Genomic DNA, 26436 nt, shown 5'->3' on the forward strand with positions numbered 1-26436 from the left:
CAGTATGATGAGCATAGGCGGATTACAGAGCCAAGATCGAGCAGGAGGTTTTCACAACTTCTAAGAGTTACCATGTAACCTACACCCAGAAGCCACTCGGGGTTCAAACAGAATCACACAGTATAATGTATTACAAAGTGAGAGCACGTCCTGCGCTATACGGAACAGAGCATTGACTGTTAATATACTGCCCCTTGTTTTGTATAATTTGTGATGTTTTAACAAAATCAAGTTAAAAAAAAAGAAAAGAATCTCTTTTGCTTAGAAAGGTTTCTGGAGAATTATTTTTATTTTTCGAAATGCCCAAAATGGACTAAAAAAATTCCCCACTGCTTGTTTTGCCGACAATGCCCGGTCCTCAGCCTGTTTCTGCTCCCTGCTGCAGCAATGACGTTCCGCTGCAAGGAAATGTGACAGCAGTTGTCAATCACTTGCTGCAGCAAAGATCCGCCACAGACAAGAATAGCTCATATGTCCCAGAGATAGGATGTCACCGCTACAGCAGGAAGTAGAGGTTGGTGGTGACTGGGCAGCACTGGAATGAGAGTTGCAGGGGGACAGAGTTGGACATAACAGTGATGCTACCTGTGCAGTTGCATAGGGGCCCAAGAGATAAGGGGGCCACTTCTATCTCCAAAGTAGCTAGCAGCTTCTGTCTCACACACATAAACGGGTGCATTATTAGACAGCAAATGGCCCATATGCTATTCTTGCACAGAGGCCCTCTTTTGTCTGTGTCTGCCCCTGGTGGGGGATCCATTTTTTTCACCCATTTCCCATATTTTGAAATGAAAACTCCCACCTTTACAACTTCTTTATGTACTGTGCAATGCAAGTGTAGTGAATTGGTAAACAACCTTATTTATATTAAAAGATGGCCGCCGGACAGGTCCTTGAGGAGAGATACGCATCATCGAGGTTGGTAGCCTCGGTGATGTAAGCCCGGGAAAGCGGGCTCTAGCACGTATAGTGCTCAGAGTGTTAATAGAGCGTTCAGGGCCGGGTTTACCAGCAGTCAAATAGATGGATGGGACTGGCTGCTCACATATCCCCACCCCCGGGGCGTGATACGGCAGATAAAAAGGATGCCAGATGTCTCATGCAGTGTCTTGAGGTGTGTAGACCTCCAGTATTGCTTGCATTTGCTATAGGACTCAAGAGCTTGACACCAACCTGAGCGGGCGAACCCGCACTACTATATGAACTCTTTATTTTCTGTTTTCACTGTGCCGGAAAAGGCTGTCTTTTTGTTTGGTTATGCTGAGTGATTTATGAAGTTTTAATAAACCAGCCTGGACATTTTACTGAAACCGCTTCCTGTGCCTGAGTGAGTAGAAACCCTACCGTACACAGATTAAAAAGGTACAGCACGCATAGTCTGTTGCAGCTTTTGCCACATTTCCAATGCATGTACTTCAAAATCTGCAAGCAACACATGCAGATTACATCACTGATTTTCATATGGATTTTGGGTCTAATTTAATAGTGCTTTAGACATGTGGTGCATGACCCCAATCTTATTCTTTAAAAAAGAGGTCCTGTAGCATATGAGGTATATTATACCAAAAGTATATCACTTTTATAATTTAGAAATAATGTGAGTAGTTACACGATGGTTTTGTGACTGGTATACATGCAATAGGTCTTTTTTATGTGATCACAGCCCTCCTTGGTGACTTCTAACACTCCAGTTGTACCTCATACATTATGCATTTCTTTATTGGCAGACGTATTTATAACATACAAGTTTTTCATCCTTAGAAGACTCCTGTAGTTACATCAGTTATGTCTTCTGAGCGGCAGGGGCCCTTTTCTAGCTTGTAAATGGCCTAAACAGATGGGTTCATGCATTAAATCTCATAAAATCTTGCTATATGTGTGAAGACATGCCATCTGCTTGAAGTATAAATATTCAATGTTGGAGGATCTGAAGAAGGACCTAACTGACATCCTGCATGTGACCTGTGATGAAGTGAAATGCTATTCTCATCCTCACAAGTCAGACACAAATCTTGCAGGCTTTAAACCAAAATTTTAAAATATTTTTTTTCAAGGACATTAGGGTTTATACCATGAGAGGATCCAGGAATGGAGGAGTTCACAATCATACTCGACCCATTTGGGCAGATTTTTACGTTTTTCGTTGAGAAATGTTCCTAACATTTTTTCTGTATTTTAGCAGGTGCTTCACACGCTAATGTACAAGACGCAAATACATCTTTTGGGGGTCAAAGTTGTGATACTGAGCCATTTGTACCCTGAAAGAACCACTGAGTTAGATGATAACATTCAGCTCTAAGTAGTCGCTGCTGCTACTGACAGACCGTAAGGGTATGTGCACACACTGAGTATTTGGAGCAGATTTTCCTGTCCATAAAACACATGTTTTTGACAAGTTATTACAAGTGTTTTTGATGAGCTTTTACTTGTTTTTTTTCTCCAATTTATTTTAAACGGGTGAAAAATGCTAAGTCTGTTCAAATCTGCAAGGAAAAAATAGGCAGCGTGTGCATGAGATTACAAAAATCTCATTGTAAAGTGCAATGTTTTTTGCCTTCATTTATTTACTGGAAGGGGCATTATTATTGAATACAATAGACCGCACTACACATTATAAGATATACAGTATACATGTAGCTGAGTATTCTGCAAGGATAAGCTTTCCAACTCTCTATGGTTGCACTAAATTGTTAATTTTTCAGCTGAAGCTTTTGGTATATCTTTCAGGCCCTGGAAATCAACCCTATAATCACCAATCTAGTAACAGTGTATCTGATATCCTCTGGACCAGACATGGGTAAAGTGCAGCCCATGGTCCACATCTGGCCCTCTGGCTGTTCCAGTCCGGCCCGTGGAACGAGATGGAAGAAAGGCTGAAAACATTGGCCCATGGGCTGCACCATGCCCTCGGCCACCAGATGTCTGCTGCTTCCCGATGTTACCGCCATCTGCATCCTCAGGCTGAAAATAGTGGTGAATACATTGGTGGAGGACGAAGCTACTAATTCCCCAGCGCTTTACATCAGCATTACAGTCCCCATTGGGGCTCACAACCTAAATTCCCTATCAGTATGTCTATGATGTGTGGGAGAAAACCCATGCAAGAACATACAAACTACTGCAGATGTTGTCCTTGGCGATAATCGAACCCAAGAACCCGGCACTGCAAAGCTACAGTGCTAACCACTGAGCCACCGTGCTGCCCATGTACCAACATTATTGTGCCCCAGTGCACAAAGCAATGTCTATAAAGGCAAGGTTGGGAGAGTTTGGTGTGAAAGAAACTTGACTGTACCCCTCCCATAAAGCTTTCACCTCAGCCCCATTGAACACTTTGGGGATAATCAAGAATACAGATTGTGTATCCAATATCAGTCTCGGACCTCACAAATACTCTTCTGGATAAAAGACAAACTCCAAACCCTTACAAAAAAGCAAGATGGACTGGAGCATATTCAACAGGACCTACTGAAATTTTTACACCCTCATTCACACCCCTTACCCCCCACCACCCCAAAAAAAACATGGACATAAAAAAAACATTGCAGCTACTGAGTCTATAAATATTTGTTGCTCCATTTTTATTAATAGCTGAACCACAGCTTTTGTAGATGCAAACAGAGAATATTTAATTGCTCCATTTTTAACTCTATTTACAACAAAAAATTTCTGTGCTCCAGGATGGGAAAATTGACATCAAGCATTCAGTGCAGAAGTATACATTTATTAATTTAAGCCATTACAATACCTGCACCAAAGTCTAAGCTTTCTGATTTCTGCTCTGTGATTGTGTATTTGAAGTGTAATAGGTTTTTAATCCCTTTGCCAAGCTTTCCCCATTAATGTGTGTTCATAGGATTTGACTAGTAACCTCTCATTTATCTCTTTTCATTGTTTCTCTTTGTGTCAAAAAGCCCATGTGTTTTACACAAAGTCTTCAAATGTTTGATCTGCAGTCTGTCACCGATATTGATCTGATCATTAATTTGTAAAGGAAATTTAATTTCATTTGGGAATTTAGGTTTGTAATAAAAAAGAATTTGAGATCTTTCTATTCAAATGATACTTCAATCCTAATAGACCTGTAAGGTTGATCTTAACTATAACGCCACGCAAACCTTTTATAATATATTTCATATATAAAGTGCAGAGTTTGTGATTATTACATATTTTAGGGTATCAAATATGTATATACAATATTACTTAGCACACGGCACATGATTTTCTATTCCATGAGGTTGCCTTACAGCGGTGTCTTTCCTTAACTTTTCTATTATATTGACATCTACTAAGACACAATATAAGCAGCATTAGAACAAAAAAAACATGATTTTTTGATATTCTGTCAGGAGTTGTTTATGCTATACAGTAGCCCGAGTTCCAAAACAAATAAGTTTCGGAAGCTAGAAAAGTGTGCTCTACATAATAAAAACTAACTCAAATTACCCATGTGTATTGACTTTCAGCCTTTTTATACGATAAACAACAAAGTTGTCAGAATTAATAAATTAGTAAATGGCATTAAGGAAAGAAAACATACAATTTAGAAAATTACAGAGATGTTCACCAATTCAAAAAGTGAATTACCCAGGGCCGATCACATGGAAATCTCTCTGTATGCCTTATCACCTTCAGCTGATCCTGTTAAAACCTCTGCCTCAAGAACATTTCTATTCAATGATGTTACAACTAATCTGTATTATAGCTTGCCAAAGCTTTTGAGAGCATGTGCCTGGAATGTGCAGCCATTTGAGCTTTAGACCTTTACTCCTTTATCAGTAATAGGAGGTTGTTTGCTAATTTATGGAAACAGAATTGTGGCCCGGTCATCGGTCTCTATTTATACAAGCTTACTAGCGTCTCTATCACCAGGTTTTTGTCATGTAATTTGATAGCAGCATGATATAGGAGCAGAGACCCTGATGTCAGTGATGTGTTACTTACTGGGCTGTGTTTTGCGGTTTCAATACAACCTGTATTTTATCAGAAGGAGATTATCACTGCAGGACAACTGGCCTTGTTCCTCCTAGTCCATCCTGCCCCCAGCACTGATTAGCAGTTCTTTGACACTATACATTGTACGCAGAAAGCTGTGGTGTGGGCGGTGTTATACATCTGAGTTCTGTTAAATCTGCAGCAGAGAAAACGGTGATTCTCATAAGTGCTGCACCCAGTAAAGTAAGTGACACATCGCTGGAATCAAGGTCTCTGTCCCTACCTCATGGTGCTGATTACATAGGAAAAACCTGATGACAGGTGCCATTTTAACGGACCCCCTGATTTATCAGTAGATCGGTGATAAATATTTTCAGGTGGAATACCAAACTGATCTCTCACTGGATTTGACAATATAAATTGCATACATTATTAACAAAACATATCTCTAAGATCTGGTGATGCTGGTATACTTACTCCTTATTGAAAAATGAAACTCAGTCTCCATCTACTTTGTCTGATGCAGCTGTCAGTCATCTTAGGTGGGTGGAAACTGAATACACTTGTACCTATGTTCTCTCTCATTCTTTAGCTGGATTGATATCAGTATTACGCCAGGGTCACACAAGCATATATTCTCTCATCGGAGAGAATCAGGTCAATTATGCACTATAATGAAACACTGATCAGAGCATGATCCGATTCTTTCGGATGAGGAGAGGATGGAGAAACAAATTTCTCTATCTTGTGCACTGGATTAGTCCATGGAAATCGAACTGCACTCAGATGTTATCTGAGTGTAGTCTGATGGTTTCCATGGACTCATTGACTTGCATGGCCGAGTGTGAACCAAATATTGCATCAAACTTGGGCATGCAGTGATCTGACATGAGCACAGCCCCATAGCATAACATTGGTTCGGGTGCAATCCGATGTTTTGTCAGAACGCACTCGGACCAATAATACAAACATCAGCACAAGCCCATACATAGCCATTCTAATACACTTTCAAACTAAGTACACCAGCTTCTCCAGGTCTAAGAGATCCACTTAATAACGTGCAATTTACATTGAGAAATCTGGTGATAGATCCAATTTAACTATTTAAATATTTAGCGATAAAACCTTTGCTCCCAAAGTAAAGAAAAACAACAAATACATTGCAACAATCCAAGTATTAAAAGTAATATTAAATTACACAGAATCCAACTTGACTAAAGAACTGCGAAGGGCCTCCAGGGTTGCTGAGCGGAAATGGAAAAGGTCCCACTCCAACGAGCATTTCATCGCATTCAAACAGTCCCCCACTTCTTTTAAGTCCACAATTACTGCAGCAAAACAAACATACTTCTCATCTCTCATATTCTCCCTGTCTCACAACCCTAAACAGCTATTCAACACTTTCAATTCTCTCCTCCGTCCCCCAGTGCCTCCTCCCTCTCCTCTCATCTCAGCCGAAGACTTTGCCTCATTCTTCAAGCAGAAGATGGACACCATCAGACAAAGCTTTTGCCTAAAGTCCCCACAGCCCCTCTTCATAACTAGTGTTGAGCGAATTTGTTCAGCATTTAAAATTCGGGTTCGTGTTCGGGGTTCCGGCTTGTTCGCGCCAAAAAATCGGCTCCACCCACGAACATCACTGATTTGCCACGCTGTCACGAAGATAATGTCATGGAATAAATGGTACTATAATAATAAATAATAATAAAGTCTAGTAAAGTTATATTTTATCTGTGTGTTCTACTAATTAATTCTCCCTACTTGTATACTGTATATTACATTACTTTCTTATGTTTGATTATATTTTCATGTGACTAATTAAATTGATCTCCACGTCACTATTGTACGTATCAAATCAGATTTCTGTCGAGGTAGAGAATATTGTGATTTTTTTTGATAGGGAAATAAACCCAGTGGGTTAATGAACCGTGTTTGCTATAGACTCAGGACCAGATACAAACGTAGCAAAGCAGCCTGAGTTTCCAATTCTCCAGAATTATTTTTAACAGCTGTACTCTATGAATATTTCATATTTCTTGTTTGTTATCTGCTCATTTTGCCATCTACTTGTACTAATAAGGTTCGGAGAACTTTCATTTTAAATTGAGTCTACAGGTTTTTCCATTAGAGTCAGACTCCAATAATTGTGTTGTGCTTGGATGCATTATTAAATATTCTCCTTCAAAGAAAACCTTGGCTACATTGGGGATTTTTATTATTATTTACTGTTTTTGTTGAAGCGCAAGTCACGGCTACATAATTAGATGAGACTGGCACCGGTATCAATCATTTAAAATGAATCCATAGTTGCATAAACCTGGTAAACATGTCAGCCAGGGATATAAGGAGACGGAGGACGGGATAGGAAAAAAACAGCATATTTTTTTTTATCCAAAGAAAAAAAATAGTCAACTTCTATAGTGATTGTAAAGGAAGTAATTTCCATTGATTACATGAGTTTGATACTGGCCACTGGGGAAATTGTAGACTCCCACGTTCTGATCTTTCAGGCATTCCATGTGTACACGCAGGGCCGGCTCCAGGTTTTTGTGGGCCCTGGGCGAAAGAGTCTCAGTGGGCCCCTTTAACACATACCACGATTCATGATGCACAGATACCGCAGAGAAATATATATATAGTACAATGCAAAGATTTCACTTCTTACATTACATGAGCGATATCTATTGTAAATTCTACAATAGCTCAGAAACTGGCGAATTGCTCCACACAGTATACTGGCACCCCATATAACACTCCATACAGGATACTGGACCCCATATAACACTCCATGCAGGCTGTGCCCCCACATAATCCTCCATGCAGACTGTTCCCCCCCACATAATGCCCCACGCAGGCTGTTCCCCCCACATAATGCCCCACGCAGGCTGTTCCCCCCACATAATGCCCCACGCAGGCTTTTCCCCCCACATAATGCCCCACGCAGGCTTTTCCCCCCACATAATACCCCACACAGGCTGTTCCCCCCATATAATGCCCCATGCAGGCTGTTCCCCCCCCATATAATGCCCCATGTAGGATGTCCCCCCCATATAATGCCCCATGCAGGATGTCACACCCCCTTCCCTTATAATGCCCCATGCAGGATGTCACACACCCTCGATTATAATGCCCCATGCAGGATGTCACACACACCCCCTTATAATGCCCCATGCAGGATGTCGCACACCCCCTTATAATGCCCCATGCAGTATGTCACACACACACCCTCCCTTATAATGCCCCATGCAGGATGTCACACCCCACCTCCCTTATAATGCCCATTCAGGATGTCACATACCCCCTCCCTTATAATGCCCCATGCAGGATGTCACACCCCCCCTCCCTTATAATGCACAATGCAGGATGTCACCCCCCCTCCCTTATAATGCCCCATGCAGGATGTCACACACCCCCCTCCCTTTTAATGCCCCATGCAGGATGTCACCCCCCCCTCCCTTATAATGCCCCATGCAGGATGTCACACACCCCCTCCCTTATAATGCCCCATGCAGGATGTCACACACCCCCTCCCTTATAATACCCCATGCAGGATGTCACACACCCCCTCCCTTATAATACCCCATGCAGGATGTCACCCCCCCTCCCTTTTAATACCCCATGCAGGATGTCACATCCCACCCTCGCTTATAATGCCCCATGCAGGATGTCACACACACCCCCTCCCTTATAATGCCCCATGCAGGATGTCACACCCCCTCCCTTATAATACCCCACGCAGGCTTTTCCCCCCACATAATACCCCACACAGGCTGTTCCCCCCATATAATGCCCCATGCAGGCTGTTCCCCCCCCATATAATGCCCCATGTAGGATGTCCCCCCCATATAATGCCCCATGCAGGATGTCACACCCCCTTCCCTTATAATGCCCCATGCAGTATGTCACACACACACCCTCCCTTATAATGCCCCATGCAGGATGTCACACCCCACCTCCCTTATAATGCCCATTCAGGATGTCACATACCCCCTCCCTTATAATGCCCCATGCAGGATGTCACACCCCCCCTCCCTTATAATGCACAATGCAGGATGTCACACCCCCCCTCCCTTATAATGCCCCATGCAGGATGTCACCCCCCCTCCCTTATAATGCCCCATGCAGGATGTCACCCCCCCTCCCTTATAATGCCCCATGCAGGATGTCACACACCCCCCTCCCTTTTAATGCCCCATGCAGGATGTCACCCCCCCTCCCTTATAATGCCCCATGCAGGATGTCACCCCCCCTCCCTTATAATGCCCCATGCAGGATGTCACACACCCCCCTCCCTTTTAATGCCCCATGCAGGATGTCACCCCCCCCTCCCTTATAATGCCCCATGCAGGATGTCACACACCCCCTCCCTTATAATGCCCCATGCAGGATGTCACACACCCCCTCCCTTATAATACCCCATGCAGGATGTCACACACCCCCTCCCTTATAATACCCCATGCAGGATGTCACCCCCCCTCCCTTTTAATACCCCATGCAGGATGTCACATCCCACCCTCGCTTATAATGCCCCATGCAGGATGTCACACACACCCCCTCCCTTATAATGCCCCATGCAGGATGTCACACCCCCCCTCCCTTATAGTGCCCCATGCAGGATGTCACATCCCCCCCTCGCTTATAATGCCCCATGCAGGATGTCACACACACCCCCTCCCTTATAATGCCCCATGCAGGATGTCACCCCCCCCCCTCCCTTATAGTGCCCCATGCAGGATGTCACTTCCCCCCCTTATAATGCCCCATGCAGGATGTCACTCACCCCCCCATATAATGCCTGATGCAAGATGTCACCCCCCATCATATAATGCCCCATGCAGGATGTCACACCCCCCCTCCCTTATAATGCCCAATGCAGGATTTCACACACCCCCTCCCTTATAATGCCCCATGCAGGATGTCACACCCCCCCCCTCCCTTATAATGCCCCATGCAGGATGTCACACACCCCCCCTCCCTTATAATGCCCCATGCAGGATGTCACACCCCCCCCCCTTATAATGCCCCATGCAGGATGTCACACACCCCCCTCCCTTATAATGCCCCATGCAGGATGTCACACACCCCCTCCCTTATAATGCCCCATGCAGGATGTCACTTCCCCCCTTATAATGCCCCATGCAGGATGTCACACACCCCCTCCCTTATAATACCCCATGCAGGATGTCACACCCCCCCCTCCCTTATAGTGCCCCATGCAGGATGTCACATCCCCCCCTCGCTTATAATGCCCCATGCAGGATGTCACACACACCCCCTCCCTTATAATGCCCCATGCAGGATGTCACCCCCCCCCTCCCTTATAGTGCCCCATGCAGGATGTCACTTCACCCCCCTTATAATGCCCCATGCAGGATGTCACTCACCCCCCCATATAATGCCTGATGCAAGATGTCACCCCCCCATCATATAATACCCCATGCAGGATGTCACACCCCCCCTCCCTTATAATGCCCAATGCAGGATTTCACACACCCCCTCCCTTATAATGCCCCATGCAGGATGTCACCGCCCCCATCATATAATGCCCCATGCAGGATGTCACACAACCCCCTCCCTTATTATGCCCCATGCCCCCATACAAAAAAAAAAATCAAGTACTCATCTCACTTATCACCTGCTGCCGCTGCTCTGGACCCCAGCGTCGCCGGCGTCTTCCCGCTCTGTGCTGTGAAGGCTCAGGAGAGAGCGCGGTGTAAAGACGTCACCGCGCCCTCTGACCTGAGATGTCACAGTGCAGCAGCCGCAGAAGAGACAGGAGCTGCTGCGGAGGCACGGGGAGAGGTAAGTGTTATGTCGGGACCCTGAGCGCTGTCACCACTCTCCTCCGCTCACGGGTCCCATAGCACGGCGGGGTGCCCGACAGCGAGTGGGCCCCCCCGCCTGCTCAGGGCCCCAGTTCTTGCCCGGGTGCTGACACCGGCCCTGTATACACGTGTAGTGTAACATCCATATTTGTACTCGTGAGCATGACCCCTGTATCTGTTGGCAGGTGGTGATGCACTTTCATTGTGAATGAAGTGAGGTGACAAAAGAGAAGTGCTGGAACTGTAATTTATGGAACTTGAGCTGATATCTAGGCAGGGAGCTTGTGGGTTAATACCTTAAAAGTCTTGACTGGCGTTAAGAGTGACTGCAGACTTGGGAATCCTCCAATCACACGCACTGCGTGCTGTGAGGATTCTCTGATGGTGGGAGCGGGCAGTCATGTACCCACTAGTATGTGATTTGCATACTTCCGGTCGCATTCCAACTACACTGTCAGGCCTCGCTCAATACACTTACATTAGGTGTCGCCGCACTTGTCTAGTCGGCATATGACCGCATGTATGCAAATCACATACTTGCAGTCACTGTGAGGATTCACAAGTCTGCTCACACAGAGTGACTGCAGACTTGTACCCTAAGGCTGTACAACCTAACACAGTTTATCTAATTAGCTCCTTGCTGTGTGCCTTGAGCAGTGCCACACTCTGTGATAACCACTTCCAGCCTGCCAGTTATAGGTTTTACTTACCCTGGTTCATATTCCTGTTACTCTTCTCTGATTCAGCCTGTTTTATTCCTGTCACTAATCTTAGCATCCACCCAGGCTCGGACTGACCCACCGAGGAATCAAAGAATCCTCCGATGGGCCCTGCTGCAGGGCCAGCACTGACCAGATGGAAGGCACCTACCCCTCCTACCCTAGAACAGCGATGCGCTGCTCAGCTAATCCGCATCCATAGCAGCACACTCCCTTCTTCCCCTGCTAAGCTGGAGATAGGTGTCAGAGTTAGACTGACCCCTGTGCAGGAGAGGTGCCACAGACAGTAACACCTCTCCTGCACTGACTCCAACACCTTAGCACCAGCACAAAATGGGAATGAGGTTGTGTGTTGCTTAGGATGCTGATTAGCAGAGCAGTGCATAGCTAATTAGTGCAGAGGTATCAATCTGACCAACTTCAAGCACCCCGCCCCCTCCCGAACTCAGCTCAATGAGGTCAAGTGGGGTAGGGTTGGGGGGGGTAACTAAGCTGCCTGCACAGCCTCACTCCTCTCTTGCACCTCAGAGTAGGAGTTGATCTGGCTGTTCTACCATTGTTGCCATGTCATTGCCCAGCATCCAGCAGCTGACCGAACCTCCTCCATCTTCTACTGCTAATGCAATCATCAAGAAGACGCCTTCCTGGAGCTCAAAGACTGTGAGGAGAAGCATTTACATTTTTAAGTATTATTTTATATGTGAAATTCATTTGTGTAATAGTGAATCAATGTGAATAAATTCTGGTGGATGGGGACTTGGCTATATATGCTATACGTGGAGGAGGGGGACTTGGCTATATTTGCTATGTGTTGAGGAGGGGGACTTGACTATATATGCTATATGTGGAGGAGGGGACTTGGCTGTATGCACTATGTACGCTATATGTGGGGGAGGGGGACTTGGCGATACATGCTATATGTGTGTGGGGGGGGGGGGAGACTTGGCTATATGTGGAGGAGGGGGACTTGGCTATATATATTATGTATGGGTGAGGGTGACTTGGCTATAAAAGCTATGACATAACCAAGTGAGACCGGCTTAAGTCCAGATCCTTGTAAAGAGTGAAGGTCAGGGTTCCCCTGTGCCCTGCTAAACCAAGTAGCAAAATTAGTCTGTGGAATCCCTATTAGGCTGTGTGCCCACGATGCAGAAATGCTCCGGATTTTTCCTGAGCGTTTCTGCATCTCCCTGGCAGAAAAAAACGCATGCGGATTGTACATGCAGATTGTACATGCATTTTTCCTGCCAGGGACATGCGGATGTGAAGCGTTCTTCACATATATTTCCGCATGCGGGTTGACAAGCGCTTTCCAAGCGATTTTAGCATCACTTGGAAAGTGCTTGTCAACTTGGTCACACTACATAAATCCATGCAAACGGCATGTGATGTGACAGTTGTAGAAGATAGCACTGTATACACTGACAGGAATGTAATCAATCCTGTCAGTGTATAGCTGCGCTGCTGGGGCTGAGTTCACCGAAATTCATCAGCTGATCAGCTTCGGTGACCTCACTTACTGCATCAGTGTTGGTGGGAAAATTCTCACACAGATGCAATGCCGTAGTGAGGGCACCGCAGATCTCAGCTGATGAACTCCGGTGAACTCAGCCCCAGCAGAGCAGCATCCATGTAAAATGCAAATAACAGGAGATGAAAAGATCGTATTTACCCCAAAATACACAAAAAATATCTCCTCACTTGGCCCCAGATCCCGAAAAATGGAGACGCTACGGGTATCGTAAAATGGCAACTTTTTTGCAAACTTCGGATTTTTTTTCACCACTTAAATAAAAAAAGAACCTATACATGTTTGATATCCACAAACTCGTAATGACCTGGAGAATCATAATGGCAGGCAAGTTTTAGCAATTGTGGAATTGCACTTTTTTTGCAATTTCACCACACAATTTTTTCCCATTTTCAGTACACGATAAGGTAAAATGTAACGGGTCTGGGAGGTGGAACCTCTGAGCTAATATACAAAGGGGCAGTCCTTGTAAGGAAGCGGGTGGCTCCCAGGGAAGGCGGGCAGGAGGTCACGGCAAATGACAGGAACAATCTCTGGGTAGAAGGGCAGGAGGTCACGGCAAGTGACGGGAACAGTCTCTAGACAGGCGGGTGGTCACGGCAAGTGACAGCAGGGTAAGAGTCTCTAGACAGGCAGGTGGTCATGGCAAGTGACGGCAGAGCCTCCAGGTAGGCTAGCTGGCGGGTAGCAGGTGAGCGCTCCCAGGTGAGCGGGTAAGAGTCTCTCGGCTGGCTGGCAGGTGGTCACGGCAAGTTACGGCAGAGCCTCCAGGTAGGCTAGCTGGCGGGTAGCAGGTGAGCGTGTAAGAGTCTCTCGGCTGGCTGGCAGGTGGTATCAGGCAGGAGTCAGGCAGGAGTCAGGCAGGAGTCAGGCAGGAGTCAGGCAGGAGTCAGGCAGGAGTCAGGCAGGAGTCAGGCAGGAGTCAGGCAGGAGTCAGGCAGGAGTCAGGCAGGAGTCAGGCAGGAGTCAGGCAGGTGTCAGGCAGGTGTCAGGCAGGTGTCAGGCAGGTGTCAGGCAGGTGTCAGGCAGGTGTCAGGCAGGTCCTTCCTGATCCGCAGGCGGACTGGTCCATAGACAGACTGGCGGATGCAGGTAGACAGACTGTCGGACCGCAGGAATACAAGCAGGTAGACAGAGCTGGAAAGCAAACTGGCAACGGAACCTGAGGGCTGAAGCAGAGGTGAAAGGCTTTGCAACAACTTTGCTCGGGCACCTCCATTTTGGAGGAGGTGCCTTATATTGGCCGGGGACTCCTAAGGATGGCGCGCGCGGCCCCTTTAAGAGAGAGGGAGCGCGCGGGAAGAGGACGCCGAGGACGGAGCAGGGAGGTGAGAGGAGCGACGTCTCTGCCTAGCAGGAGGCAGGGACGCCGACGCTACATAAAACCAATGGTGTCGTTCAAAAGTATAACTTGTCTCGCAAAAAAACAAGCCCTCACATGGCCATATTGACAGAAAAACATAAAAGTTATGGCTCTGGGAAGAAGAGGAGCAAAAAATGAAAACGCAAAAAACTGAAAAATCCCAAGGTGGTGAAAGGGTTAAGATACAAGTCCTCTCCACACGCTCTATCAAGGCTATAGACTTACATGTATATCACACTTTAGGAAGGGGTTATCCTGTATTTTGCTGCATGGGTCTTAATGATTAAACATATAATATATGCGTTTTACATTTTTTGTGACTTTTTTAAAATGTAAATTATTCTTTATTTCTGACATTTTATGTTCTAATTAATGTTATTTTACATTTTGTTTTCACTCTTGCTTTACAATTTACATTACATACAGCGGCAATTGCTGTGGGTTTGCACTAATTACAAGCTCCTGGCACCATACATTCAATACAGTTTATACCAAGACATTAAAAGAATTGAAGTAAAATAAAACAAACCATCCATGGCAAATAAACATCTTATAGTTGATGTAACTCATTTAGTTCAAGTTGATAAAATCTGTTTGTTTTTTTAAATTCCATCATTTCTCATCTACTGCAATGTAAAGAAAGACTGGCGGAGGACCACTGGAGCCTCAACACTGGCTGAACATGTATTATTTGGCCTCTTTTTAACTCCTAGACAATTCCTTCAAACTCAATAATTGGAGCATGTGACATTCATTGCTTTAATAGCTTGTAAGAAAGAGATAAAATGCGCTAGGTGCAAGCTTTGTACAGGGATACCAACCTCCCAGCTGGACTGCCGCTGCCTTCATCTCCTTCACGCTGTTCATTTTTATTTCTTGGTACAGGAGTTTGTATCATTTCTGAAGCTAAAGGGTCAATGTCATTGTCTTCCCGTCCCACCCATTCTCCAATCACACAGGGTCTCAGAAGTGAGGAGTTAAATGCTCGTGTGTCCTTAAGATACAAAAAATTGAGAATTTATTTCAGTGATATCTATATCATCGTTAAAAACAGGGATGAACGTATGGGGCTGAGGTTACAGGTCACTGACTAACATCAATACAAGCTTATAACTATACAGACCTATGTCTGTGGCTCGTCGGCCACATGCTGTACTACTGGCATCATAGCTCTGCTCTGGGCTGTGACACCTATAAAGTACACTGCGGCCACTGATTGGCTGAAAGCGTCACATGATTGCTTCTTATAAACAAAACCTACAAAAGACAAAAATATATCTCATACCCTACCATCATTATATATAAATGTAAAGCAAAGTTGCATAATAAATATAGGGTACTTAGTGAACTATTTTTGATCAAAAAAAGTATACAAGCCGTCCCACCAGCGGCAAGATATGAGATATATTTTTGTCTTTTGTAGGTTTTGCTTCTTTTTGCTAGTGTGAACATGCTCCTATTTCTTGCATGTCTACCATCTTAGACCTCAGTTCACATTGCTTGGTTTTTTGTCTTGTTTGCATTCTCTGCAATTTAAGGGTGTGGCATCCCCTTTGTTGAGCTGATTGGTATATATGTAGCTTACCACGGGCCTAGGTGGTCTGGAGTTGGGACCCGGTCCTATTTGTCTACCCTTTTATATGCATTACTTCAACTTTGATATACAGTAAGGTTTTTAATATAGGCAGTATAGGTACCGTCCCAATTTAGGGTCACCTTGCCGCTGGTGGGACGGCTTGTATACTTTTTTTGATCAAAAATAGTTCACTAAGTACCCTATATTTATTATGAAACTTTGCTTTACATTTATATATAATGATGGTAGGGTATGAGATATATTTTTGTCTTTTGTAGGTTTTGCTTCTTTTTGCTAGTGTGAACATGCTCCTTTTTCTTGCATGTCTACCATCTTAGACCTCAGTTCACATTGCTTGGTTTCTTATAAACAAAGCCCGGATGGACCACCAGAGCTTTAGGTCAGGATCACCGGGGGGAAGAAGAGATGTGTAGTGTTTTGTTTTTTTTGGTTGGTTTTATAACAGTTGCTGCCATTTTATTTACTTATTTATACATGATATATAACCCCTGCTCTGCCCTAGGCTACTAGAATCCTGACAGCTGATCCATGCTGCCCGATCCAGGGGAAGAATGTATCAGGCTCTGACTGCCCGATCCAGGGGAAGAATGTATCAGGCACTGACTGCCCGATCCAGGGGAAGAATGTATCAGGCACTGACTGCCCGATCCAGGAGAAGAATGTATCAGGCACTGACTGCCCGATCCAGGAGAAGAATGTATCAGGCACTGACTGCCCGATCCAGGGGAAGAATGTATCAGGCACTGACTGCCCGATCCAGGGGAAGAATGTATCAGGCACTGACTGCCCGATCCAGGGGAAGAATGTATCAGGCACTGACTGCCCGATCCAGGGGAAGCATGTTTCAGGCACTGACTGCCCGATCCAGGGGCAGCATGTATTAGGCACTGATTGCCCGATCCAGGGGCAGCATGTATCAGGCTCTGGCTACCCGATCCAGGGGCAGCATGTATCAGGCACTGACTGCCTGATCCAGGGGAAGAATGTATCTGGCACTGACTGCCCGATCCAGGGGAAGAATGTATCAGGCACTGACTGCCCGATCCAGGGGAAGAATGTATCAGGCACTGACTGCCCGATCCAGGGGAAGAATGTATCAGGCACTGACTGCCCGATCCAGGGGAAGAATGTATCAGGCACTGACTGCCCGATCCAGGGGAAGAATGTATCAGGCACTGACTGCCCGATCCAGGGGAAGAATGTATTAGGCACTGATTGCCCGATCCAGGGGCAGCATGCATCAGGCTCTGGCTACCCGATCCAGGGGCAGCATGTATCAGGCACTGACTGCCTGATCCAGGGGAAGAATGTATCTGGCACTGACTGCCCGATCCAGGGGCAGCATGTATCAGGCACTGACTGCCTGATCCAGGGGAAGAATGTATCTGGCACTGACTGCCCGATCCAGGGGAAGAATGTATCAGGCACTGACTGCCTGATCCAGGGGAAGAATGTGTCAGGCACTGACTGCCTGATCCAGGGGAAGAATGTGTCAGGCACTGACTGCCTGATCTGGGGGCAGAATGTGTCAGGCACTGACTGCCCGATACAGGGGCAGAAAGTGTCAGGCACTGACTGCCCGAGCCAGGGGCAACATGTATAAGGCACTGACTACCCGATACATGGGCAGCATGTATGAAGCAGTGGTTGCATGATGTCAGCCTGATATATCATTAAAGAGTCTCCAGGGCCTAATAACTTTTAGCTACACCCTTAGTTTTACATGCATTTCCAAACATAGAAATAGTGGAAATAATAATACACTAAAAGTATTAAAAATACCTGTTCCAATTCATCTGAAACAGCAATACCTGTGAACAAGAAACAAGTTTAAAAAATGTAGTGAAACTATACTATATCCCTCCCATTTTGTAGAAAGAAAAAAGTTGCTCTAGAAAGAATTTAAAGGGAAATATGTTGTAAAGACGCACTCATACTGTTTCCCATTTATTGTACAAATGAGGAGAAATTAAACTTAGGTTCATTATCATGAATTGATGAGAAATAGAGCTTTATAATATTTGGACAAATTTTGCATTGACCAACTTTGAAATATTACACATCTGTTTGTGACTTACTCCGTGACAGATTCTCCAGAGCTTTCCCCAGTTTTTTGCTTTCTTGAAGGATGTGGTTTAACTCATCAAAATCTCGACTTTCTGGCTTCGTTCGCCAATCCCATTTAGGGTGTTCGATAGATCTGGGCACTAAGAAATGAAAAGAATTTCCTTTTAATTACTCTGAAATGAAACTCCTTAAAATACATAGTATTTAAAAACATATAATAATGAAGACTCAATAAAAATGTGATTAATTACAAAAAGATGATGTCTAAATCTATGTAGACATATTACAATGTTGTCACAGTTTTATCATTGGTTTTGCAGCGATTTTTGTAAAAATCCCAGCATTAATTTTTGTGCAACAAACTACAAAATATGATCACAGCCTCTCACATGGCAGGGGCTGCAAATCAGAGATATTCTGCCCTAGGAATACTTCCACTATGGGAGAATATTTCCATTCTAACTTCATGCACCTCTTTCTAAGATTGCTACAGCCAAACGGATACATGACTCTGTAAAACAATAGATAGAGTGGAGGCCTCATGTACCCCATGGGATTCCTATGACATCTCCTGTGGACTAAGGTGTTCAGGAGGCCTTATATTGTACTTAAATGGCTACTTAAGTGTAGGTTTATCTACATTGCATTAAAGCACCACTCCAACATTTTATTTTTCTTCATTTCACCACTGGAGTGGTGTCACTACTGTAAGTTCCCTGCCCCTAGTAATATACTTACCAACCACTGTGTGCAGCTCCTCCGCTCTGCCCTGGTCGTCTTCTGCTCGCTGTGACCTGCCGGATCACTCCGGTGTTTGCTGGGAGAGCCGGAAGTCACAACTCAATGTAAGTCTATGAGAGCCAGAACGAGTCCAGAACACGGCTCTCATAGACTTACACTGAGAGCTTGAGCCCGTTACCTCTGACTTTCGGTTAGTCAGAAGTTGCAGTCACAAGACGGCAGAGCATGATCGGAGTGGAGCCATGAAGAGAAGAAGACAGCGACTAGTAGGTATATTACTAGTGACACGACAGAGCTGAAAACATAAAAAATAAATGCTGTAGTGGGGCTTTAAAGTGTCTATTCAGTCAAATCTAAAGCTGAAGGGTATATTCACACAAGGAAAAGTCACACTATCAACATGATCCTAGTCAAAATCACTAAAACACATGTTACATGCAGCTTTGCAGCAGTGCAGTAAAGGTGTGTCTTTCCACAGAGCCATCAGAACCCAACTAAATGTACTCCTTCACTGAAAAATTGATTCCCAGAGAATCAGTTTGAACGTGAAGCATACCAAAAAAAGTATGAATAATATAACATTTTTTTTAAAGAACAATATTATATACACTGCTCAAAAAAATAAACACTTAAACAACAGAATATAACTCCAAGTAAATCAAACTTCTGTGAAGTCAAACTGTCCACTTAGGAAGCAACACTGATTGACAATCAATTTCACATGATGTTGTGCAAATGGAATAGACAATAGATGGAAATTATTGGCAATTATCAAGACACCCTCAATAAAAGGAGTGGTTCTGCAGGTGGACACCACATACCACATCTCGGTACCAATGCTTTCTGGCTGATGTTTTGGTCACTTTTGAATGTTGGCTGTGCTTTCACACTCGTGGTAGCATGAGACGGACTCTACAACCCACAGAAATTGCTCAGGTAGTGCAGCTCATCCAGGATGGCACATCAATGCAAGCTGTGGCATGAAGGTTTGCTGTGTCTGTCAGCATAGTGTCCAGAGGCTGGAGGCGCTACCAGGAGACAGGCCAGTACACCAAGAGACATGGAGGGGGCCGTAGGAGGGCAACAACCCAGCAGCAGGACCGCTACCTCCGCCTTTGTCCGAGGAACAGGAGGAGCACTGCCAGAGCCCTGCAAAATGACCTCCAGCAGGCCAAAAATGTGCATGGGTCTGCACAAACGGTTAGAAGCTGACTCCATAAGGGTGGTATGAGGGCCCGACGTCCACAGATGGGGGTTGTGCTCACAGCCCAACACCATGCAGGACGCTTGGCATTTGCCACAGAACACCAGGATTGGCAAAGTCGCCACTGGCGCCCTGTGCTCTTCACAGATGAAAGCAGGTTCACATTGAGCACGTGACAGATGTGACAGAGTCTGGAGACACCGTGGAGAGCGATCTGCTGCCTGCAACATCCTTCAGCATGACTGGTAGTGGGTCAGAAATGGTGTGGGGTGGCATTTCTTTGGAGGGCTACACAGCCCTCCATGTGCTCGCCAGAGGTAGCCTGACTGCCATTAGGTACCGAGATGAGATCCTCAGACCCCTTGTGAGACCATATGCTGGTGCGGCTGGCCCTGGGTTCCTCCTAATGCAGGACAATGCCAGACCTCATGTGGCTGGAGTGTGTCAGCAGTTCCTGCAAGATGAAGGCATTGAAGCTATGGAGTGGCTCGCCCGTTCCCCAGACCTGAATCCGATTGAGCACACCTGGGACATCATGTCTCGCTCCATCCACCAACATCACGTTGCACCACAGACTGTCCAGGAGTTGACGGATGCTTTATTCCAGGTCTGGGAAGAGATCCCACAGGAGACCATCCGCAACCTCATCAGGACCATGCCCAGGCATTGTAGGGAGGTCATACAGGCACGTGGAGTCCATATACAATACTGAGCCTCATTTTGACTTGTTTTAAGGACATTACATCAAAGTTGGATCAGCCTGTAGTGTGTTTTTCCACTTTAATTTTGGGGGTGACTCCAAATCCAGGCCTCCATTGGTTAATAAATTTGATTTCCATTGATGATTTTTGTGTGATTTTGTTGTCAGTACATTCAACTTTGTACAGAACAAAGTATTCAATGAGAATATTTAATTCATTCAGATCTAGGATGTGTTATTTGAGTGTTCCCTTTATTTTTTTGAGCAGTGTATATTGTGACAGAGTCACTGGTGTTATATGCGAGGGGAGGCATGTATCACTCAGGATGCTCTCCTGTGTGAACTGAGACCTAATGAATTTCTGCCAGCATGTTATATACTGGGGGGTTAACTCTTTTAAAGGGTTTGATTTTATGGGAATGACGTAGAGATGGGAGGGAAGTCATTCCCCATACCTCCCCTCAGGGTGTGGCTGAGCAGGGTTTAAATGCTCAGTCACCATTTTTTTTCTGTTGTTGAGTTTGGAGAGGCAAAGACTCCAGACTGGAAGGCCACAGCTCAGAGAGGATCGAAAGCTGGGACTACAACCTGTGTGGCTAATCCCACACTGCTATGGACTGAGCTATCATTTATCTTTTCTTTTGTTGTTTTTCCAGTAAGGCTGTGGTTATTTTCGCTGGAACTGCAGGGCTTTATGCCACTAAATAAAGCCTGCAGAGAAAACACGGTTCCTGAGTCTACTTCCGGAAGTGGCCGAGTGAGGCGTCTTACCAATAAATATATATATATACTGAGCAAAAGTTTTACAAAGGTGTGGAAAAAATGCTACAGAGTAAGAATGCTTTCAAAAATAGAATTGTTAATCATTTATTATTTATCAATTAATAACATACAAAATGAATGAACTAGACAGAAATCTATATTAAACTAATATTTTGGTGTGACTGTCTTTTGCCTTTAAAGGGGTTTTATCACGAACAAAGTACATTTTAATTAATAGATCTTGGAATAATAATAATTTCCACAATTGGATATGTTTAAATAAAATATTCCTGTGCTGAGATAATCTTATAAATGTGCCCCTGCTGTGTACTGTACAATGGCTGTGTCTGACCTGCAGGATCATGGTCTGATTATACCACATCTCCTGGGCAGGGGAGGAAGCAAAAGAGAGTATACAGATAGCACAGCTCAGGATCACAGCTGATTATTTTTGTGAGGTAATATATTCCAGTGCCTGTTTTTAAGCAATTTTTTGCCTGATAAAACAATCATTTGTGATCCCCTGCAGTAGTATCTGTATACTGTTTTGCTCCCTCCCCTGCCCAGGAGATGTGGTATGATCAGACCATGTTCCTGTACGGTCAGACACAGCCATTACACAGTACACAGCAGGGGCACATTTATAAGATTATCTCAGCACAGGAACATTTTATTTAAACACATCCAATTGTGGAAATTATTATTATTCCAAGATCTATTAATTAAAAGGGAACATTTTTTTTAAACACATTAAATTGTGGAATTTATTATTATTAGTGATGAGCAAGCATGTTCGTTTAACCCTTTCACCGAGCACGCTTGGGTGCTTTCCGAGTATCTTCGGCGTGCTCGTATCTTATGTTGGCGTCCCTGCTTTTGCATGATTTAAGGCTATTATACAGCCTCAACACATGTGAGGATTCCTTAACAAACAGGCAAGCTGTCTAACAGCCATAAATCATGCAGACGCAGGGACTTGAACTTAATATACGAGCATTCCGAAGATACTCGGAAAGCACCCGATCGTGCTCGGTGAAAGGGTTAAACGAGCACGCTCGCTCATCACTAATTATTATTCAAAGATCTGCTGAATAAAATGTTTATTAAAATTAATTTTGTTCATGGGAAAACCCCTTTAAAGATTTATCTTTTATTCATTCACTTTGCAGTTTGCTAATTGACAAAAATAAACTATTAACACTTTGTTTTTTTAAAGCATACTTACTTTGCAGCATTTTTTCTTTTCACACCTCCTTATAACCTATATAATATATACCCGAATACACACAAACGTAATATCTTGCAAAATATACTGAGAAGGGTCAATAAATTGGACAAAATGGATGTATGTTCTCAAGACTGAAAGTCGGGACCACCTCCATGTAACTCAGACTGTGCCTTTTTCCTAATTACTAAATGCAGGTTCACCCAGGGCAGTCTGTACGATACACTTATCAGTGAGCTCATTCAGTTACACAACAAACAGGTCTCTTTTATAAATATATTAATGACCTGCATCGTCAGGAACATGATAATCTCAGTAGAAGCCACTTCACTGCACAGCTAATTCATCTCCTGGAAGCTGCCAGCATGTGCCAACTGGGAAAACGTCACCGAACAGCAGAATGTGGTCATAACAAAGCTTAACCATTCATGGCGCAGCTGGTGGCTGCTTCGGCTTTATAACTCTCTATAGTACGTGATTTCTAGTTATCTATACAAACTTTTATTTGCAAAAAGAACTACAAATGGGTATGATGAGAAAATAAAACACTACATAACTACAATTAAATCAAAAAGGAGAAGGTTACTCTCCAAAAAAAAAGCGTCAGGAGTGATCTACAACAGTTTTTAGGGTTATAAAAGGTTTCTAAAGTTTATAATATCTGAAATGTCCCTTACAGCTAAAAAGACAAAAAAAAAAAAGATTTAAAAGCAACAAATTACCCGTGTCCTGGCTGGCAATGATGTGAATCAAGACAGGAGGGGCACGGGACTACATGACTCCTAAGAAGACTAGGACAAGCCACATGACTCTTTAAGACCTCTCTTTAAAAGCCAGAATGATATGTAAGATCGGCTTAAGGCCTGGCATACCTGGGGAATCAAAACTATTAAATAGATGGCCATTCATTTTAATTACCGCTATGTAATGCTCCATTTCCCCTGCAACTTCCCATAGCACCCCTCTTTATAACAGCAATCACCGGGAGTTAGAGAAGTCAGACTCTGGTCCTTACAATGGTTCCATTATAAAACAAGGCTGTGTGATTTACATTTACAGAACTCTATAGATAAGGGACACTGACCCTTTATAATATATTGGGATATATTTGAGCTAAAATGCTTCTTAGGATGATTTAATGATTAGCAATAAACAAAACCTGGACCACTAAATTTGCTTCTTCTGCATAGTACTCAAGCACAATATTAACTGAATCTAATATGCAACCCCTAAATCTGATTTAATTCTGCATCTGCAGGAATGTTTCAATTTATAAATCTAAGATCAAGAAAAGATGTATGGTTTATTTTACAAAGACTCAATTTCATCCTCATAATCGCTGATAAATTGGTAGACTATGCAAACAATACATTATTAAAGGGAATCTGTCAGCAGGTGTTTTTTGCAATGTAATCTGAGAGCAGCATTATGTAGGTGCAGGGACCCTGATTCCAGCAATGTGTCATTTATTGGGCTGATTACTGCAGTTTTGATAAAATCACTGTTTTCTCTGCTGCAGATATAGCAGTTCTCTGAATGCGGAGTCCTGTATAACCCGCCCACACCTCTGAATGACAGCTTTCTGCATATTCAATCAGTGGTAGGGGTGGGATTACACAGAGAAGGAGGACTACATGGCACAAGAAAACTAGTCCTCTAGTGATAATTCCCTGCTGATAAAACACTGATTTTTATTGAACCTGCAACAAGCAGGCCCAGTAAATGACACATCACTGGAATCGGAGTCTCTGCCCCTCTATTATGCTGCTCTCAAAGCATAGCAAAAACCTCATGACAGTCTAACTTTACAAAACTAGAAAGCTGCGACCAATAATACATTTTCCTGGCAGAGACCAATAACGTAATAAAAGAACTTTCTGGTCCACCAGAAGTAGAGTTCCCAGCTTTAATACAGGAGGTCTTAAATAAAAGATTCTTCTCTATGACATAAGATAAGCCCTTTAATTCTTGTCCAACATATAGGCTTATGTCTATATCAATGTATCAGCTCTGGTTGTCACAATCCAGTAGTGGATCAGGTCATGTAATATTATCTAAGGTCTCAGTCTTTGCACTTTATGTTAGTAGATCAGTATATAATTATGGCCATTCCGCTGTAGACACAAACTGTGTGTATATGTACATATATATCTCACTCCTTACCCTGTATCTTGCACTATATAAAAATACCGTACAGCACAGCTCATTTCTTCAAAGCAATCATAGCACAGATCTATTCCACGGGAAGCTGACAGTTTCCTTTATTGGGTTGTCAGATTTCAAGCTCAATCCAGAGTTAAAAGGAAGAGCGGTCACAAGATACAAGAGATTAAAAGTGTCAAGTGCTATCATGTATCAGTTTCTACAATCCAAGAAGAAATAATGATCGACTGCCTGGATACATCATGAAATAGTAAGTGATGAGAACATGATGGAAACCATTATTATAGGGTTACGTTACAAAGCACCATTGTTCTACCACATTAATTACCACAGTACAAACTGTGTATGTAATTACAATTTACAATATAATAAATCACACAGAAATTATCTATAAAGGTTACAAAAACTAGTCTACAGATAATGTAAAAGGTCAAATTACATTGTTCTAATAATGGATATCCGGCAGTTCACCATTTTATGAAACACTTTTATTCTTCATAAAAGAATAAATTCTGGAACATATTTGCTTGCGAATCTGCATGTGGTCATTCCTCCTAGAAAGTTAAGGTGTTACCAATCTCGATGTCAATTGGGTGCATCGCCAAACACCCTGACACAGTCCAATCAGCCAGGCTCCATAGAAAGACACCACAATAGCAACTGTAAGGCGATGTTCACACGGTCAGTATTTGGTCAGTATTTTACATCAGTATTTGTAAGCCAAAATCAGGAGTGGGTGAAAAATGCAGAAGTGGTGACGTGTTTCTATTATACTTTTCCTTGAGGTGTTCCACTCCTGATTTTGGATTACAAATACTGATCAAAAATACTGAACAAACACTGAACATGTGAACATGGCTTAAAGATCATATACTGATTTCCAAGAAGAAGAATAACAAAGGAATAGTACAGTGAAGAGTTCAGAGATGAGGTGCTCTTCTTCTCTGAATGCTGATGTAAGGGGGAAGACCGGGGTGTAAGTACTTTCAGAGCAAGGGATCCGGAACTGCGGGGGCCGTGCCTCTGGTTGCAGGGGGAAGACAGACTGCGAGCACAGGAGTCAGGTGACTGGGAAGCTGGGGGCGTGTCCAGAGTGAGAGCTGGGAGGTCAGGTGACCGAGAGACTGGTGACGTGGGTAGAGAGAGGAAGAGACGAGGACATTTTGCGCGGGAAAGCGGAGCTGGGTCCTGCTCAGCAGAGCAGTGAGAGAGGGTCCAGGTTCCTGGCTCCAGGACTGGGAGCAAGAGCCGAGTGCAGTGGACCGGAGGAGTCAAGCCGATTAGAGGGAGAAGAGATGCAGGGTCTATGGAGCCGAGCACGTGAGGTGCCGCGTTATGGACTAGGGGCTCAGCGGGTAAAACCGGAGACCGCCCGCTGCCGCCAGAAGACGGAGCATTGTTTAGGCGGGGACGCCTGAAGAAATCAACACCGGCCTCAGCTGGCAACTGCCTTGTGGAGGAAAAGAGTCAGCTACGTGTAAAAACTGTAGTTTACAACCGGTTCGACTCTGCTATATCTAGTTAAACTGTGAACTGTCAGTTAAAGACTTTTTACCTGCTACTTTCCTTGTTTTCCCCCATATTTTCCCCTGATACTCCCTTCG

The 26436-nt window shown here is 44.1% G+C and overlaps 1 protein-coding gene across 3 annotated transcripts in view; it reads right to left on the reverse strand.

Moving 5' to 3' along the window:
* The window catches only part of CUNH8orf34 (chromosome unknown C8orf34 homolog), a 499772-nt gene that overhangs the window by 321339 nt on the left and 151997 nt on the right, over positions 1–26436 (reverse strand). For all 3 annotated transcript variants that reach the window (XM_073679422.1, XM_073679421.1, XM_073679423.1), the window contains exons 4-6: positions 18049–18177; positions 17753–17781; positions 15195–15367 (exon numbers count right to left, since the gene is read on the reverse strand). In XM_073679422.1, coding sequence (XP_073535523.1) covers positions 15195–15367; positions 17753–17781; positions 18049–18177 — 331 coding nt within the window. The remainder of the gene's footprint in view (positions 1–15194; positions 15368–17752; positions 17782–18048; positions 18178–26436) is intronic.

The sequence above is a fragment of the Phyllobates terribilis genome, unplaced genomic scaffold (assembly GCF_046119375.1).
Source record: "Phyllobates terribilis strain yellow unplaced genomic scaffold, ASM4611937v1 Scaffold_4__5_contigs__length_816908805, whole genome shotgun sequence".
Classification (NCBI taxonomy): Eukaryota; Metazoa; Chordata; class Amphibia; order Anura; family Dendrobatidae; genus Phyllobates; species Phyllobates terribilis.